The sequence below is a fragment of the Pipistrellus hanaki genome (genome assembly GCF_964339955.1).
Source record: "Pipistrellus hanaki genome assembly, chromosome: X".
In the NCBI taxonomy this organism is placed as follows: domain Eukaryota; kingdom Metazoa; phylum Chordata; class Mammalia; order Chiroptera; family Vespertilionidae; genus Pipistrellus; species Pipistrellus hanaki.
In genome coordinates, this window is record NC_140524.1 from 100,548,404 (window position 1) to 100,566,009 (window position 17,606).

The 17,606-nt window shown below is 44.7% G+C and overlaps 1 protein-coding gene across 6 annotated transcripts in view; it reads right to left on the bottom strand.

Moving 5' to 3' along the window:
• Window positions 1-17,606, bottom strand: part of FRMPD4 (FERM and PDZ domain containing 4) — a 420,441-nt gene that overhangs the window by 5,025 nt on the left and 397,810 nt on the right. For 5 of the 6 annotated variants that reach the window (XM_084869814.1, XM_084869815.1, XM_084869811.1 and 2 more), the window contains 5 exons: window positions 14,288-14,414; window positions 10,564-10,653; window positions 9,526-9,708; window positions 7,147-7,285; window positions 239-1,294 (listed from right to left, as the gene is read on the bottom strand). In XM_084869814.1, the coding sequence (XP_084725940.1) occupies window positions 239-1,294; window positions 7,147-7,285; window positions 9,526-9,708; window positions 10,564-10,653; window positions 14,288-14,414 (1,595 nt within the window). The remainder of the gene's footprint in view (window positions 1-238; window positions 1,295-7,146; window positions 7,286-9,525; window positions 9,709-10,563; window positions 10,654-14,287; window positions 14,415-17,606) is intronic. The other variant, XM_084869812.1, reaches the window with a different exon arrangement.

Here is a 17,606-nt window from a genome sequence, read left to right on the forward strand (position 1 = left end):
ATGTTCCAGAAATGGGGAAGGGGGCGAAGCGTGCCACATGTATTTATTTATTTTTTTAAAAAGGAACAAAAGAAACCACATACACCAACAAAAGCCACGATGGGAGTGCCCGCACATGTATGAAATGGGACATGCGTGAGATGGAGAGCAGCGCGCACGGGGCTCCGAGGGCAAATGGCTCGATGGGATGCGTGATGAGGTGCTTATCAGTGAATGAATGTAACGATCGTGAAAGAACCTGAATTGTTACTGGTCTGCTGCTCTTCCGACACGGCCAGAGCTCCCGGCGCGGGGACGGCCGGCTTGTCCAGTCCCTTGTCGCACGTCCCCTCGGTGCTGGTGGGCACCGCGTCGATGAGGGACACGGGGATCTCGTCGTTCTGCAGGCCGCCGCCGGGCCCCTTGTCGTCGAGGAAGGCGGCTGCCTGGCTCTGAGAGTCCTCCTCGTCGGAGCTGTCTCGAAAGCCGGGAGGGGGGGCGGCGATGGCCATGTTCAAGGACCGCAGCAGGAAGTCGTCCTCGTTGTCATCCCCTTCTGGGGGCGGCAGGGACGTGAGGTCGATGATGTCGTCGCTGGAGCCTGACAGGTTGAGGATGGCCGGCTGGTTCATCTCTCCCACCATGAGGTCCTCCTCGCAGCTCACCTCGTCCTCGTCCTCTGCGTCGTCGGTGTTCTCTGCGTAGCAGATGTCATGGAGCAGGGGCTCCTCGATGCCTGGGCTGGCCTGGAAGCTCTTCACATCACCTATGTTGGCGTACACGGAGTTTTCCATGAACTGCATGTTGTCCGCGTCGGGGCTCAGGTCCAGGGCCTTCACGTCGTTGGCACTTCTCATGTAGAGGCTCGTCTGCTTCTCCAGCAGCTCCGGGCTCTCCTCCAAGAGTCTGTCGTAGCTGAGAGCTGGGGGGCTGATGCCGTCGTCCATGGCGAGGTCTCCAAAGATGAAGGACACTTTGGCACCCCGCGGAGAGTCCTGTGCCTTCTTCAGGGTGTCTGGTCCCGAGAAGGTCAACAGGGACCGCGGAGCAAGACCTCTGTAGTCGGCCTCGCACGGAGCATCTCCCGGCGGTGCCAGCTGCGGGTTGAGCTCATCGGGGTTGTAGGTGGTGGCCAAGTAGACGTGCCGGTGGTCTTTCGGACACGAGGTGCCATCCGTGATCTCCACCGTCTTCTGTTTGGAATCTACATATGTGATCTGGGCCTCTTGCTCCCCTTCGCCAATAAAGGTGGTCATTTGGGGTACACAGTTCCAATCAGGGCCAAGGATGTTAAGCTTTCCTTTGTTTTCAGTCCCTAAGGAGAAAGAATCATGCAAAGACACATTACAGTGCTGTCTGGTTTCCGGGGGCCTTGTCTGTCTCTCTCTCTCTCTTTCTCTTTCTCTCTCAAAATCTATTTTTATTGATTTTAGCAAGAAAGGGAGAGGGAGAGAGAGGTATAAACATCATCAATAATGGGAGAGAATCAGGCTGTCTCCTGTACATTCCCAACTGGGGGTCAAGTCTGCAACCCCGGCATGTGCCCTGATCGGGAATCGAACCTCCTGGTTCATATGTCGATGCTCAACCATTGAGCCATGCTGGCTGGGCTGCTTCTTAATTTAATGGCTTGTAACATCACTTTTATAAAAACAGGGTTACTGAGCTTTCCAAATATGGCAGTGGTCGATTTAGGCCTCGGATGATGTAATGGTTTCTTGATTAGGAGAATTGACCATAACAGAATAGGTATTGCATGAATTATCATTGCTATTTGATAACATATAATACCATCTGAGAATAGGGAACTATAGCTTAATTCCATCTGACTCTTAGTTCTATTATTAAAAGACCTCACGTCTATCTGTGAAGGTGAGTATAAAACATGCCTTTTCAAATCCTTAAAGGTGGCAGTCCAATAGCTGTTATTGCAAAAAATGATTTGCCCTTTACTTTGTCAAGTGAGATCAAACATTAGCCACTTTGTAGAGGAAGATGTGGGCCTTTTTCCTCTTTAAGAGAAAATTAAGGATTCCCATACTTCTGCCATGTATCTTAGAAGATATTGTAATGATCATGCAATAATAAAATATATCAATAAAATGTAATGTAATAAATATTGGAATGATAACACAAAAACCTCTCTCTTCAGCTCTTTTATATCCTAGTGGATGTTTATATATCCACATGAATGTTAGTACCCATCCTGTACGCACATGCGCATATGGTGCAGAAGGTGAAGCACGCAGAGCTAATGTACTTTTCTCTCTGCTATTTCCAAGCATAGTTAACACTTGGACTAATTTTAATTTTTATTTGTGCCATGAGAACTTTCTGAAGGCTTGTTTTATGGCCTGCTTGAATTAAAACAGCAAAATCCTAATTTAAAAATTATTGTTTTGTTTGCCCTTTAAGGGTCTTTTTTATTTATTTTTTTATTTAAATGTTTTTATTGATTCCAGAGAGGAAGGGAAAGGGAAAGAGAGAGGGGAAAAAAAAACAAACACATCAAGGATGAGAAAGAATTGTTGATCGGCTGCCTCCTGCACACCCCACACTGGGGATCAAGTCCACAACCCAGGCATGTGCCCTGACCGGGAATCGAACTGTGACCTCCTGGTTCATAGATTGACACTTAACCACTGAGCCACACCAGCTGGGATTTAAGGGTCTTTCTATAGGGATTTTGTGGTGGAGATTTTGTTCCTGATATTTAACAAGATGGGCCAGTGTGTCACTATCAATACGGCTTTGTGGATTCTAGAGGTAACATTTTGAGGAAGTGTTTGGGCCACCTATTTTCCCATCTGTTCCCTCAAATTGCCCCCTTGCCCAAGTTTGGGTCATACTGACATCAGATATACAAGACCTGGGGAGAAATCACTTTTACTGAAGAGGGTTTGCTTCCCCAAAACTATACAATGGACTCAATGCTGAACAATGTTTCAAGTAATTTTACTAAGTATATATTCTTTTTTATGAATAGCAAGCAAAACATATCACTTTGAAGACACTGAGTTACACACCAGCCATATTTGCATGTTTTATAGTAAGTATACCTGTGGCGGTTTAGCATTGTTTTATGAATGACAACCTACATTATGACTGGCTGTGTGTGTGTGTGTGTGTATGTATGTGCGCACACACACACATGCACATGTGTGTCAGGGTATGGCTTATCAGGCAGCGCTAAAGTGGTTCAGCAAAGTTGTGAGTCCAGCATACTTTTTCTGTAAGGGGAGGGCCAGATCGTAAATACTTGAGGTTTTGCGGGCCAACTGCTCAGCTGAACAACTTCTCAACCCTGTTGTAACATGAAAGCAGCCAAGGATCATTCATAAACAAATGGATGTAGTGGCTAAATGGTGGCCCCAAAAGGTATGTCCATTCTGTGAACGTGACCTTACTTGGAAAAGAGTCTTTGTAGATGTAATTAAATTAAGGATCAAGAGATGAGATCATCCTCAACTATTGTAAGGGCACTAAATCCAATGGCAACTGGATTATTATTTTCTCATAGAAGAAAAGTAGAGGGAGGTTTGGACCACATACAGATGAGGGGAGGGCCATGTGAAGACAAAGGCAGATACCGGAGTTACACAGCCACAAGGAATGCCGACTCCCATGAGAAGTGGGAAGAGGAGAGAAAAGTTTCTCCCCTAGAGCCTTTGGAGGGAGCGTAACCCCACCAACAGCTGGATTTTGAACCTCTAGCTGCCAAAACGGTGAGAGAATAAGTTTCTCTGATGTTACACCTGCAAGTTTGACGTACTTTGTTACAGAGCCCTGAGAGACTAATACAATGTGCATGGCTGAATGCCAATAAAACTTTATTTATAAGAACAAGATTTGGCACAGGGGCCATAGTTTGCCAACTCCTGGATTAAACCAACAACAAAACTGAATAGGTCAGCAGGCTAAAAGCAAGGCAATTGGAGTATGCCATCTTCTCTTCCTTGTCCTTCCTTCTTACACACACACACACACACACACATACACACACACTCACTCGTGCGCATGCTCTCTGCCTCTTAATTTCTCTCTCTCTCTGAGAGTAGAGAGAGATACTTTCAACATGTTCCCTCACCCTCATTCTCACTATAGAACTGGGGGAAATTACGGAAAGGTTGAAATTCCACTCTTCCCCCATGGTGATAATACTTTCTGGAACTAAGTTTTTGCCTCTTGAAATTTCATTCAACATTATATTGTGAGTCACTAGAAAGTGGGCAGAAGCCAGGCCCTTCCTACTATAACCAGCCTTAGAGTGGTCTGGCTGCTCTTCTTTGTGCACCTGCAAAAGGTTGTATTTTCAAGATAAACTTTTAAGATTTGAAAATACAAAGCTAAAAACTGGTTTTCAAATGTTAAAGGACCATGTTAAATTGCTGAACTGCTCTTCAGAATTTCTAAGGTCGGCGTTAAATTGCTCTAAACCTTCTAGTCAGTGAAAACACGTGGTCATAAAAATGTTCCCCATCAAACCCAACAATATTCACCACCTCCGTTTCGTTCCCTCCCTATTTATTTCTTTAAAAAAATTTTTTTTATTGATTTTTTTTACAGAGAGAAAGGGAAAGGGATAGAAAGCCAGAAACATGGATAAGAGAGAAAGATCGATCAGCTGCCTCCTGCATACCCCCTACTGAGGATGTGCCCGCAACCAGGGTACATGCCCTTGACCGGAATCAAACCTTTCAGCCTGTAGGCCAATGCTCTATCCACTGAGCCAAACCGGTTAGGGCTCCGTATTTATTTCTTTTCTTCTTCTTCTTTTTTTTTTTATAAAATATATTTTATTGATTTTTTACAGAGAGGAAGGGAGAGAGATAGAGAGCTAGAAACGTCGATGAGAGAGAAACATCGACCAGCTGCCTCCTGCACACCCCTCACCGAGGATGTGCCCGCAACCAATGTACATGCCCTTGACCAGAATCGAACCTGGGACCCTACAGTCCGCAGACTGACGCTCTACCACTGAGCCAAACCGGCTTCGGCTCTGTATTTATTTCTAATAATTTGTGTCTCTCAGGGTTTTTCCTTGTCTTATGTCTGTCTTCCATTCCTTTCTGTGTTCTGTCACTTTCATTCTGAATTTTTTCCATTTCTGCTTTTTTCCCCCACTGCCAATTATTAGTAGAGGCACCGAGCATCGTTTTAAGGATGGTACTTAAGATTTCTTTTTTCTAGTTCTTACCTTAAAAGCTAGGTTTTAAATCCCAACTGTACAAATGAAAAAACCCCAAATTATCACATGATCTCACTCACGTGGAATCCAATGAACAAAGTAAACTGATCAACAAAATAGATCCAGAGACATGGAAGCGTGGACCAGGCTGTAGGATCTCAGAGGGAAGGTGGGGGAGGGAGGGTGGGTGGTAAGAGATCAACCAAAGACCTTGTATGCATATATGCATGGCCCATGGACACAGTCGATAGAATGGTGAAGGCCTGAGGTGGGGGTGGGAGGGCTATAAGGGGTTAGTAGGGAGAAAGGGACAGATGTAATACTTTCAACAATAAAGATTAAAAATAAATAAATAAATAAATAAATAAATAAATAAAAGTTAAAACACACACACAGGCATTTCAAGGTGGGGCTGGATTAAATCTAGTCTCAAGTCCAAGTTACTTTGGGCATGCCTTGTCCATCTCTTTCTTTCCCTCTGGTTCCCCTTTATCCTGTGACTGGCATTGCTGCCATCTAACCGGCCATCATCATCTACTGCCTGCGCGTCTGTCTCTGTGTGTGCTTCCACATCACAATGCATTCTGGAGTAAGCATTAATGGTTCCTGCTGTGTAAAAGCAAGAGAATCTCCCCCCTCTTCTTCCTCTTTGCCCTCAGACACACTGAAGACGGAATTTGTTCTTAAGAAATGTCCCTCTCTTCCACAGAAGCCCTATTACGGAACCCAATCAGACTATTACGAAATGCAATTAGCCATTGTTCACGGGTCAGGAGATTTGGCTTGAATAGTTGGTGTCTGTCTATCAGCCACATTTCCTGAGCGTCCCTTGGAGACGGAGGAAAGGTCAAACACTAAAGCAAACAGTTGCAAAGCAAATGAAAACCACCCACCCTCGGAGAACTTGCCAGTGTCATGTTTGCAGCCCTCCTAGTCCTCACTTCGGGTTTCTTTCGCCCTGTCCAGGGGCAGGATTGAAGTATGTGATATGTGTGTGATCTCCAAGCCCCCAATACAGAGCTAAAGCCCCAAATCCAAGTCCTGGGCGATACCCAAGTCATCCTGTTGGAAGAGTTCCTAGATCCTGGAGGTAAATTGGATGCCTGAGGAGGGGCCCAGGCGTCTGCGCCTAGAGCACCTTGAGGGGCTCCCCCTTCCAATGGGGCACTCTATTGTCAGTTCTCTGCATGTTGACTCCTAGGAGAGAGAGGCATGAAAGCCCAGCCATACAGACTGAGGCTCACTCCCATCACAGTCACCAAATCCCTGCTTTTATAGCATATGCCCCTGCATTTCTGAGTGACACGTAAAATTTGATGCTGAAATCAACATTGTCAGAGAAAATAACTAGGCCATATAGATAGACTTGAAGGCTCTTGTGCTAAATTTGGACATTAGATTTTTATGCATATGATTTTAACTTTTCCAGAAAAATCCTGCCCAGCCACTGTGGCTCAGTGGTTGAGTGTCGACCCAGGAACCAAGAGGTTACTAGTTCAATTCCCGGTCAAGGCACATGCCTGGGTTGCGGGCTTGATCCCCATTGGGGATGTGTGCAGGAGGCACCTGATGATGTTCTTCTCTCATTGATATTTCTATCTCTCTATCCTTCTCCCTTCCTCTCTATACAAATCAATACAAACATATATACTATCTAATAAAAGGGTAATGTGCAAATCGACCGAATGGCGGAATGACCGGTCACTAACCACCAGGGGGCAGATGCTCAACACAGGAGCTGCCCCCTGGTGGTCAGTGTGTTCCCACAGCGGGAGCACCACTCAGCCAGAAGGCTGGCTGATGGCTGGTGAGCCCAGTGACATCCCCCAAGAATTCTCGGACTGTAAATGGGCACAGGCGGGGCTGAGGGACAGCCCCCTTCCCCCAGTGCACGAATGTTGTGCACTGAGCCTCTAGTATATGTATATATATAAAAGAAAGATACTTATTGTTTTGGTCAAGTGGATGGGAGAGAATACCTGTATCCTGGCTCCCGGCATTTTTCTTGTTGGCCATGTTAAAGATGGACCTCCTGGAATCCACAAGTAGTCGGTAGTAACCAGCTGTTAAACAGGCCAAGTTCATGGCGTCTGATGACTCCATTAGCAGCGTGATTGGCTACACAAAAGAGAACGACTTGGTTAAAGCCATCTCTCCTGGCTATCTACCCTCAAGTGACAATGACAGCATTTGTGCATAGGAAATGTAAACAATAAAAGTTATTGAGCAACCATTTCATCGGAGAAACAGAAATGTGGGGAAAAGGTCAGGCGTAACACAGAGAGCCTTACTCAGAAACATGTAGGTGGCATCATTTTGAAACCTAGACATTTTGAACCTTTTCCAAGTCCAAAAAGAAAATAACATTGGTTTTGTTCCCAAACAGTCAACATTTTTAAAAAAGTGATAGTTAAAGAATTTGTTAGCAGATCTGAACTCACAATCTGAAAAAATTATAGGAAGTTAAGTTTGGGTTCATGATGAAAATTAGTGTTGAAGAGAAGTAAACATGAAGTGGAAATTACTGCTAAGACTGAACAAAAAGTGTCAAAGAGATCCAGAAAAAGGCTGCTTCTAAAAGAAACTGTCACTTAATAGGAAGTCAAAGGAGAGATGAGAATTGAGAAAAGGCCTTGCTAAAAAATAAAACTTTCAGGAACCAATGAGGTTATTATTTCCTGGTACACAGATCTTGAAACTATAGGGAAGGAAGTATTCCATTTAAGCAATTATTCTCATTGAGTTAGGTAGACTAGAGGGGCTGGTGTGCTCTTGTTGACAGACAAAGCAAGAGGGAAAGAAGGGAACAACAAAAAAGCAGACACCCAGGGAGACACAGAAATAGTGAGATGATAGGCCTTTTGCTTTTATTCTCCGCTGTAGGACACTGGCCAGGTTTGATGACCCCACTGGTAGAATCTAACTTCCCACCCAAAGCTGCTCTACTACTTACTGAACTGCCTTTTCCTCCCATTTCAATTGAGGTCCCCCCTCAAGCCACCCCACAATTATTTACACAGGCAGGAAGCCATGAATAGAGTCTTGCCACCCACTTCTGTTTAGGAGAGATTATACCTAGTTAGCAGGCCTGTGATGAATGCATCCAATTCATCCTTTGTCATGATGGGTTATTGTTTTCAGCATCTTTGATCATAGACGAGGGCAGGCATGCCAAGTCTATTCTTACACATTGAAGTCAAAGAGAGACCCTGGGTCTAGCCCATGAAATCCCATGGGCCATGGCCAACACGGCGGAGCTCCACCTTCTCAAGGTCATCTCTTCCTGCTGCAGAGCACTGATGCTGTCCAATCTGCTGTGTAGAAACCCTTTCCCATATTCTCAGTTCCTCTTAATCTGCTCTGCCCATGCCACCGTGGTGGGAGTGGGTCGCCCCTGCCTGTTCTCAGAGCACTTCCGGTTGACAGTGTTTGCTTTGTGGAGTCACTGCCTCTCTTCCGGTCAGTGCTTCTTCTCCACAAAAACACTGGATGCATCAACAATGCCCCAATCCAACAACTCACCTCTTACTGGGACAAGAAGGTGGGGGTCAAGGGGCCTTTATCACTTCCTAACAACGTCTATTTTGGGGAGTAAAGCTTTACCCCTTAAGGAGGATCTCAGATTGTTGTTTTAAATGGAATGGCCATGACATTCATAGGAATCAGGACCAGTTGCTTTAGTATGAAAAGACAGACTGACTAACATGCTCAGCTTTTCTAAAATAAATAAATAAATAAATAAATAAACAAACAAACAAACAAACACAGGGGACCCAATCTAACGCAAGGGAGTGGGAGTTCTAATCAGAGTTGGGGAAAATTTCCCTGTCTATACAACTCATATATTCTAAAAAGTTAGAAGCAAACAGTCTCTCCCACTCTCTATGACTCATGTGTTCTGGAGCTGAAAGGACCTCAGACATGAACTTGCTTGCTCTCTTAAGTAGACAAGAAGAAACTGAGCTCAGAGGAGAAGAGCAACTTGTCCCTGTGAGGTGGGTGGATTTGCTTTCTGTACCATATTGCATCTTGGATGCTCTGGACACAGTGCAATTCTACCTGCTTTGTAAGTAGCAGCAGTGTAGCACAGTGGTCAGCAAACTCATTAATCAACAGAGCCAAATATCAACAGTACAACGATTGAAATTTCTTTGGTGAGCCACATTTTTAAAACTTAAACTTCTTCTAACGCCACTTCTTCAAAATAGACTCGCCCAGGCCGTGGTATTTTGTGGAAGAGTCACACTCAAGGGGCCAAAGAGCCGCCTGTGTCTTGCGAGCCGTAGTTTGCCAACCATGGGTGTAGCACAAATGAGCTGCTTAAATCCAGGCCATGCGCCAACATCCGGCTGACTTACCTTCACGTCCAGGACATGGAGCTCCACCCTCACCAAGTTCTCCTCTTCAGTAAACATCTCGATCCTGTTCACATGACTGAAGTCAGCTAAGAGAGCCACCAGGTTGGTTTTGGTGTTTATGACGTGGCTTATGCCATATCGGGGCCCCACCAGGAGAGTCACTTCCGAGCGCTTTTCTGCCTGCTGAGAAAGGGACGTTGACAAAATATAAAAATACTAGACTCTTAAGACCCCAGAGAATGTTTTTATAAAATTGCTTCTTTTTTTTTTTTTTTTAACAGATTTTTACTGATTTTAGAGAGGAAAGGAGAGGGGGGAGAGAGAGAGAGAGAGAGAGAGAGAGAGAGAGAGAGAGAGAGAGAGAGAGAGAGAGAGAGAGAGAGAAAGAGAGGACAGAGAGAGAAAGAAACGTCAATGATGAGAAAGAATCATTGAATCATTGATCGGCTGCCTCCTACACATCCCCCACTGGAGATGGAGCCCGCAACCCAGCACTTGCCCTGCCTGGGAATCAAACCCTGATCTCCTGGTTCATAGGTTGATGCTCAACCCCTGAGCCATGCCAGCTGGGCAAAACAACATTTTCTTTAGAAAGTATTTCTAGGTTTTATTGTACTAAGTCACCCAATTAGAATCAGATCTATGACTGCATTGAGGCTCTGATAAATTAAGAACATGGAGAGTAAATGTTACCACAGCATGTACATTCATAATCATGAGAGGTTTTTAGAAATGAAAAAAATATTTTTTTATGGGAGAGCAACTTTTGGCCCAACGACTGAAAGGAGGGCCATGGTCAGAGTACAGCACTTCTGGGTATAACTCTTTTTCCAGGACACGCTGTGCTGCTGCTGTCTAGTTTCACATTTCTTTCCCCAGTTCAGACTGGGGTGCAGTGAGTTAGAAACAAAGGCTGGAAAGTATTCACAGCTGATTTGCTTCTGTCATCAAGAACAGCTCATATAAGACAGCCCATGCAGTGACATTTCCAGGCCTCCATGACTTTCCAGAAAAAACACAAAAAGAAAAAGAAATTACCACTAGCGTTGCCTTGAACACACGGCCCCCATACAGACGAAGGTCACTGAGGAACTTGAGATAATGGACCTTGGCTTGCAGGGCAGAGAGCTGTGGGGAGAGAAGAAACATCAGGTGTTAACTCCATTGGTGTGACTCTGTTCTGCCGGAGACCAGCTGAAAACAAGGGCAAATGAGATGACGACTGCCAACAGGTGTGTGTGACAAGAACTCGCGATGAAAAACAAAATAAAATTTCTTTGTATTTTGCCCTGCCTGGTTTGGCTCAGTGGATAGAGCGTCGGCTTGCGGACTGAAGGGTCCCAGGTTCGATTCCTGTCAAGGGCATGTACCTTGGTTGCGGGCACATCCCCAGGAGGGGGTGTGCAGGAGGCAGCTGATCGATGTTTCTCTCTCATTGATGTTTCTAACTATCTCTCTCCCTTCCTCTCTAAAAAATCAATAAAATATGTTTTTAAAAATTGCTCTGTATTTGCCTTCCTGATGAAGGATGGTGACAGGACATTTAAATTAAATTTGTTTTACTTTGGGGAAATGTATGGGGGACTCATAAGTACAGATGCAGTGGGCCAGGTCAGTCAACAAAGTGAGAACAAGCCCTAGCCGGTATTGCTCAGTGGATAGTGTCGACCTGTGGACGAAAGGATCCCAGGTTCGATTCTGGTCAAGGGCACATGCCCAGGTTGCGGATTCAATCCCCAGTGGGGAACGCGCAGGAGGCAGCCAATCAATGATTCTCTCTCATCATTGATGTTTCTTTCTCTCTCTCTCCCTCTTCCTTCCTGTCTGAAATTAAAAAAAAAAACAACAAAAAAAACAAACAACCCCACATATACCGTATATATATTTAAAAGTGAGAACAAGATAAAATTTTCCATTGAAACATCTACTCATAAGGAGGTTTCAAAAGGTAAGTGATGTCTCCAATTGCAATCAGGGACAAAGGTTATTGCACATTCTCCCACCACACACGAGATCTACCTGTATGTAGTTTTGAATACACACCTGCCATTTATATAAAGCCTTTACACAGGCTCTACATGCCCATCTCAAGTTTCTCACAGTCTATGCAAATGTTTAGGGGAAAATAAACTTCCTGAGCTCCAAGCATTGTGGAAATGTTGGAACTTGCTCTCTAAGTCTCTGTTTCATTCATTCGACTCCAGGAATCTATTGAGGTTTATGAATGATTCACAAGTGAAATTTTATCCAGATAAGATCTATCTTCAGAAAGACTTAAATATGTAGATTCCCATGTAATAAAAAAAAAGTACTTGATTAAAAAAAAAAAGTCCATGGTTCATACTGCGTGTGCCAGGAATGTTGGTTGGGAACAAGATTTCCCAACAAGCATAGACCCTCCATAGAGGTGACTGTTTTCAATCACAGGTGACTTGCCAACTCATGGTTAACTCACCTAAGTGTGCCACCCTTTATGTAACTGGTATTCAGGACTGTTCATCCATCCTATTTCTTCTAAAATCCCAAAGCAATTTGCAAATCGATTTGAAAGCAAACCACTCACCCTTGGCTAGAAGGAATGACCTTTATGGACAGGTAGATCAATTGATCTTAGAGCAGGCATCCAAATTAGAAAGCCAGTGGGCCAGGCTTGAAAAAAAAAAACCTATCAAGTTAGTCAAGAGAAATTAGCTTTGGGAAAATCAGATGTAAAGTTTAAAAAATCTTGATCTGTGATGTCCTGCTGCATTCCTATGAGCTGAATGGTTCTAGGAACTGGAAGTAAGCTGAAGATGCTGATAGTATGTTGAATCAGATTATTTGTTTAAAAAAAACCATGGGGTGGGGGAGAAAGGAGTCCTCATATGAAGTGACAGGAGAAGATTTGACTTTGGATGGTGGGCACATGGTCCTATATACAGATTTTATAATTTAGTAATCCACACATGAAACCTGTATGTGCATGTTGACTAACGTCACTCCAATATCTTACCTAATAATAGACAAACATGTAAACTGACCGTACCTCCACTATGCCCACAGCCAATCAGAGTGAGTATGCAAATGAACCCAACAAATATGGTGGTTAATTTGCATACACAGGCTCCCCAGTGACTAGGAGCAGGCAGGACACTTGCATCGTTGCCATGGCATTCCGCCCCACATCTGGCCTCTGGGCAGCATGGGAAGGAGGGGCCAGAGCAGAAAGAGGCAGCTCTGGGGCTGTTGGGCTGGGGTGGAAAGGCGGTGCTGGCAGCCAGGGAAAGAAAGGCCCATTCTAGCATGAATCTTCGTGCATCAGGCTTCTAGTAATTTAATTTTAAAAAGTGGCAATGTGGTATAAAGAAAATGAGTACAATGGCCCCCCTTATCTGTGGGATATACTAGTATATTTCAAAGCCCCCAGTGGATGTCCAAAACCATAGACAGTACCGAACTATCTATATTATGTTCTTGCCTATACATACATATCTATGATGAAGAATAATTTATAAAGTAGGCACACTAAGAGATTAACAACAACTAATGACAAAATAGAACAATTATAAAAAATTGAAATAAAAAAGCCACAGGGTGAAGAGAGAATAGAAATAAGCAAGTAAAAATGACTTAAGATCAGATCCTAAGACCGAAGAATTGCCCATATAAGCCGTGATTTGTATTGGCGTCTCCCAAGTTTCTATGGCCAACATCAATTGGAAAGTGCCCTTGTGTTGTCAGACGTCTTCCAGTTTCACAGGGCCAGTATTTTCAAGGTCTTTCTCTCCCTGGTCCCTGAAACCCTGTGCTTTGTATTACCTATAAGCACAGCTCTTTATCCTGACCAATAGTATATTTTAAAAGATCCTTCATGTTTCTCCTACTCGATAACACGGAAGATTGTAACACGAATGATGGTGAGCACAGCAATAAGTTCATCGTCCTTCCAAAAGTAAGGTCCCACTCATGCTTGTCAACCTGGGGTGATTCTGTTCCCCAGGACACATGTCTGGAGGCATCTTTGTCACAATTGAGGGGTTGGGTGCTCCTGGCCTCTCGCGGGTAGAGGCCAGGGATGCTGCTAAACATCCCACAGGGCGCAGGACAGCCCCATCCCTCAACAAAGAATAATCTGGTCCCCAAGGCCAGTGGTACTGATGGAGAGAACCCTGGTTTAGTCAATGTGGCATCCCGCAGGGGCCTGAGCTGGTCTGAGTGGAAAGCAAGAGTATGATGGAAATGTACAATTTTCTTGCAAGTCTAGCCTCTATCCCATTGGTCGGCAAACTCATCAGTTAACAGAGCCAACTATCAACAGTACAACGATTGAAATTTCTTTGGAGAGCCACATTTTTAAAACTTAAACTTCTTCTAACGCCACTTCTTCAACATAGACTCACCCAGGCCGTGGTATTTTGTGGAAGAGCCACACGCAAGGGGCCAAAGAGCCACATGTGGCTCTAGAGCCACAGTTTGCTGACCTAGGCTCTAACCAGAGGTTATGCCAGGTGCTCCTTCGGGCCCATGTGAACAGCCCTCCCTTCCCTCAATACAATACAAGCCTATAGCTTGGAAGAAAGAAATAGGTTTCCATAAGAATGCTTCTTTTTCATTAGTCTTCGAAACATGTTGATGGTGAAAACTAAAAAGGTTAGAATGTTTCTGCTTCTGAAAATATGATGCTAAGTCTTTTATCCCTGGGCTAATTTTAAACATTTAAAAAAAAAAGCATGCAAGCCTCCCTCTTTAAAATCCATTTTCCATTAAGATGCAAATGTGATACCTTTTTACCGGGTGGTACCAAGTTCTGATTTGCTTTGACAAGGTGGGAAAGGGCCTTCTTTATGTTCTTCTCTTTCATGCTCTGCAGCACAGCGGAGGGAAGGAACGTCTCTAATCCCCATTCTTTTCTGCAATAAAGAACACAGCTTTAATTTCACATTCTTCTGATGAGGAGTGAGTGAAGACAAAATGGCACTCTGATGTTTGTTGGAACCAGCGAAGTCTTAGCAAGGCAGGGAAAGGAGACAAATCCCCAGTTCGAGAAGCAGCTTTTAATTTACACTCAGGAGACACTATCTGATCTTTAATACACATGTTTGCATTTTCAAAGAAACACATCATTCACTCCCCAGACAGAGAGCTAAGAGGCATTTGGGATCAATGGACACTGCAGAGTCTTCATCCAAACACCCATCCTCCCCGCAAGGCTCTCAGAGTTCACACATATCTGAGCTTGTATTTCCCAGACCCATTTCTCCCCATCCCTTTGTTTATTCTGGTTCTCACCTCTCCCTGTCTGCCCACACTCTGTCTCTCTTCTCCAAAAAGGATAGACACAATTTCTTCATCATGCCCTAACCATTCCTCCCTCCCCATCTCCCTGTCCATGGCTGTGAGACACAGGCAGTTCATGTCTACCAAACTCCTTCCATCAGTGTCTCTGGCTTGGGGCGGAGGAGAAGAGGAATGACATTGGTGTGGAGTCAGGGCGGGGTTCATGACCCTTAAGTTTGTCTGGTATGATGGGAAAGTACATACATCTCATAGGCATGGATAGATTAGAAAACAGACAGACAAACTGGACTGGGTGAATAGTTTTTTGTTTTTTTTTTTCCTAGAAGCCATTTCCCTATGACTACAATCCTATTCTAAGGTTCCATATTTTGAATTTTAGGGACTCTGTCCCGGTTGATCATGTGCCCAACCAGTGTCTTCTAAATGATGCGAACAACCTGAGAAGGTGCTGGCTATTTCTCCTGCTCTGTTCACCTTCACCTGCTCAGATGGTGTTTTTCATAATCACCATTTCTTTCCTTCTCCTCCTGAGCTTGTACTTATTATATTTTTAAAATATCTATAATAATAAAAGTAATATGCTAATTAGACTGGATGATCTTCGGGACGAAGCTGGGGCTGCGAGGGAAGCCCAGGTCTTGGGTGCCAGAGGGAAGTCAGTGCCAGCAGCTGGGGGAAGGAAGGCCTACTCTTGCATGGATTTTGTGCATCGGGCCTCTAGTGTGTGTGTGTGTGTGTGTGTGTGTGTGTGTGTGTGTGTGTGTGTTCCAGAGAGGAACGGAAAGATAGAAACATTAATGATAGAGAGTCATTGATCAGCTGCCTTCTGCAGACTCCACACTGGGGATTGAGCCCATAACCTGGGTATTTGGCCTGACTGGGAATTGAACCCTGACCTCCTAGTTCAGTGGTCGGCAAACTGCAGCTCTCAAGTCACATGCAGCTCTTTGGCTCCTTGAATGTGGCTCTTCCACAAAATACTACAGCTGGGCAAGTCTATGTTGAAGAAGTGGCATGAGAAGAAGTTTAAATTTAAAAAATGTGGCTCTCAAAAGAAATTTCAATGGTTGTACTGTTGATATTTGTCTCTGTTGATTAATGAGTTTGCCGACCACTGTCCTAGTTCATAGGTTGACACCCAACCACTGAGCCACGCCAGCTGGGCTGTACTTCTTATCTGTAGCCATCATTTGGCAGTCCTTAGGGGCTACCTTATAATTCTACTTGTATTAATATTATTATTTTTAAAAAATATATTTTATTGATTTTTTACAGAGAGGAAGGGAGAGGGAGAGAGAGTTAGAGACATCGATGAGAGAGAAACATCAACCAGCCGCCTCTTGCACACCCCACACCGGGGATGTGCCCGCAGCCAATGTACATGTCCTTGACCAGAATTGAACCTGGGACCTTTCAGTCCGCAGACCGACACTCTACCACTGAGCCAAACCAGCTTCGGCACTTGTATTATTATTTTAAGTCATTACTTTTCATATCTTTATGTCTTGTCCTTACGATCAGATCACAGGTTGATGGATGACTAAGATTAAAATTTATACCTTCTACGGTTCCAGTGTGAATACCATGTAAAATGCTCACTGAACATTTGCCGGGTGTATGAATAATGAGGACATTATCTAGTAGATGCTACAAGATTCTTAGTCAAGTTAGTTATTTCGGGAAATTTTTGACGACCACGTTCAACCTGGGGAAATGTGGGTGCAGAGTATGAACAGAGATACATTTGGGCTGTCTGAAACTTATCTCAACTGGTGCAGCCCCTTTTCCAATGGGGAGCCATTTTCATCCACATCCAACAACTTCAGAATGGGGAGTGGGTGAGGGTCTGAATGTGTCCATCTGAATGTGAGACCCCTTTTGGAGCAACTCTCAGGCTACAGTTATAGCACATTTGGTAAGAGAGAAGGAGAGAGCGCATCTGTGAAAAGGAGTGGCTGGGACTGAAAGATCTGAGGTTCTCACACTACAAGCAACGATTTCTCGGTAGGGAGAGAGAGAAACATCAATGATGAGAGAGAATCATGATCAGCTGCCTCCTGCACGCCCCACACTGGGGATGGAGCCCGCAACCTGGGCATGTGCCCTGACCGGGAATCAACCCGTGACCTCCTGGTTCATAGGCTAACACACAACCACCGGGCCACACGGCTGGCTGTCTTCCTACACTTCTTTAGAGGATCCCGAGCAGGAGAAATAGCCAGCACCTTCTCAAGTTCCTCCCCTAATTTAGAAGACACTGGTTGGGCACATGATCAGCCAGGACAGAGTCCCTAAAATGCAACACAAGCTCTGAGGCCTGTGGAGAAGAAGCCACAGCGCCCCTTGAGGTCACCCTGGGGGCCTGGGTAGTAAGGCTTTTTGTGTCAGATGGAGATGTAGCTTCAGCCCCGCCATGAACTTTGAAATATATGTGTTCCTTTGTCTTAGCACCAGAGCTGCCAGGATTAAGAAGGTCTGGCTGCTTTAGGGTATGAATCACTCGCCAATGGGGAGTGTGCAAACATGTCAAACTCCCGGTCAGTGGGCCGCATGCCTTGTTTATTAGCACATCAAACATACGGCCCGCCAGCCATGAGTTTGACATGCTTAGACTGCACAGACGGGGTGACGGAAGGTTCCCTTTTCAAGAGCAACCCTTAAACAGACTCATCAATGGAAGGCGACACAAACTACCTTTTCTAAGGAGAGGGGCTTTCTCTCTGGTCCAAGCACACTGGTGCTCTAAGTGGGTACCAAGCAAGACAGGCATGCACGTCTCCCAAAGATGGATTCATGAAGCGAAG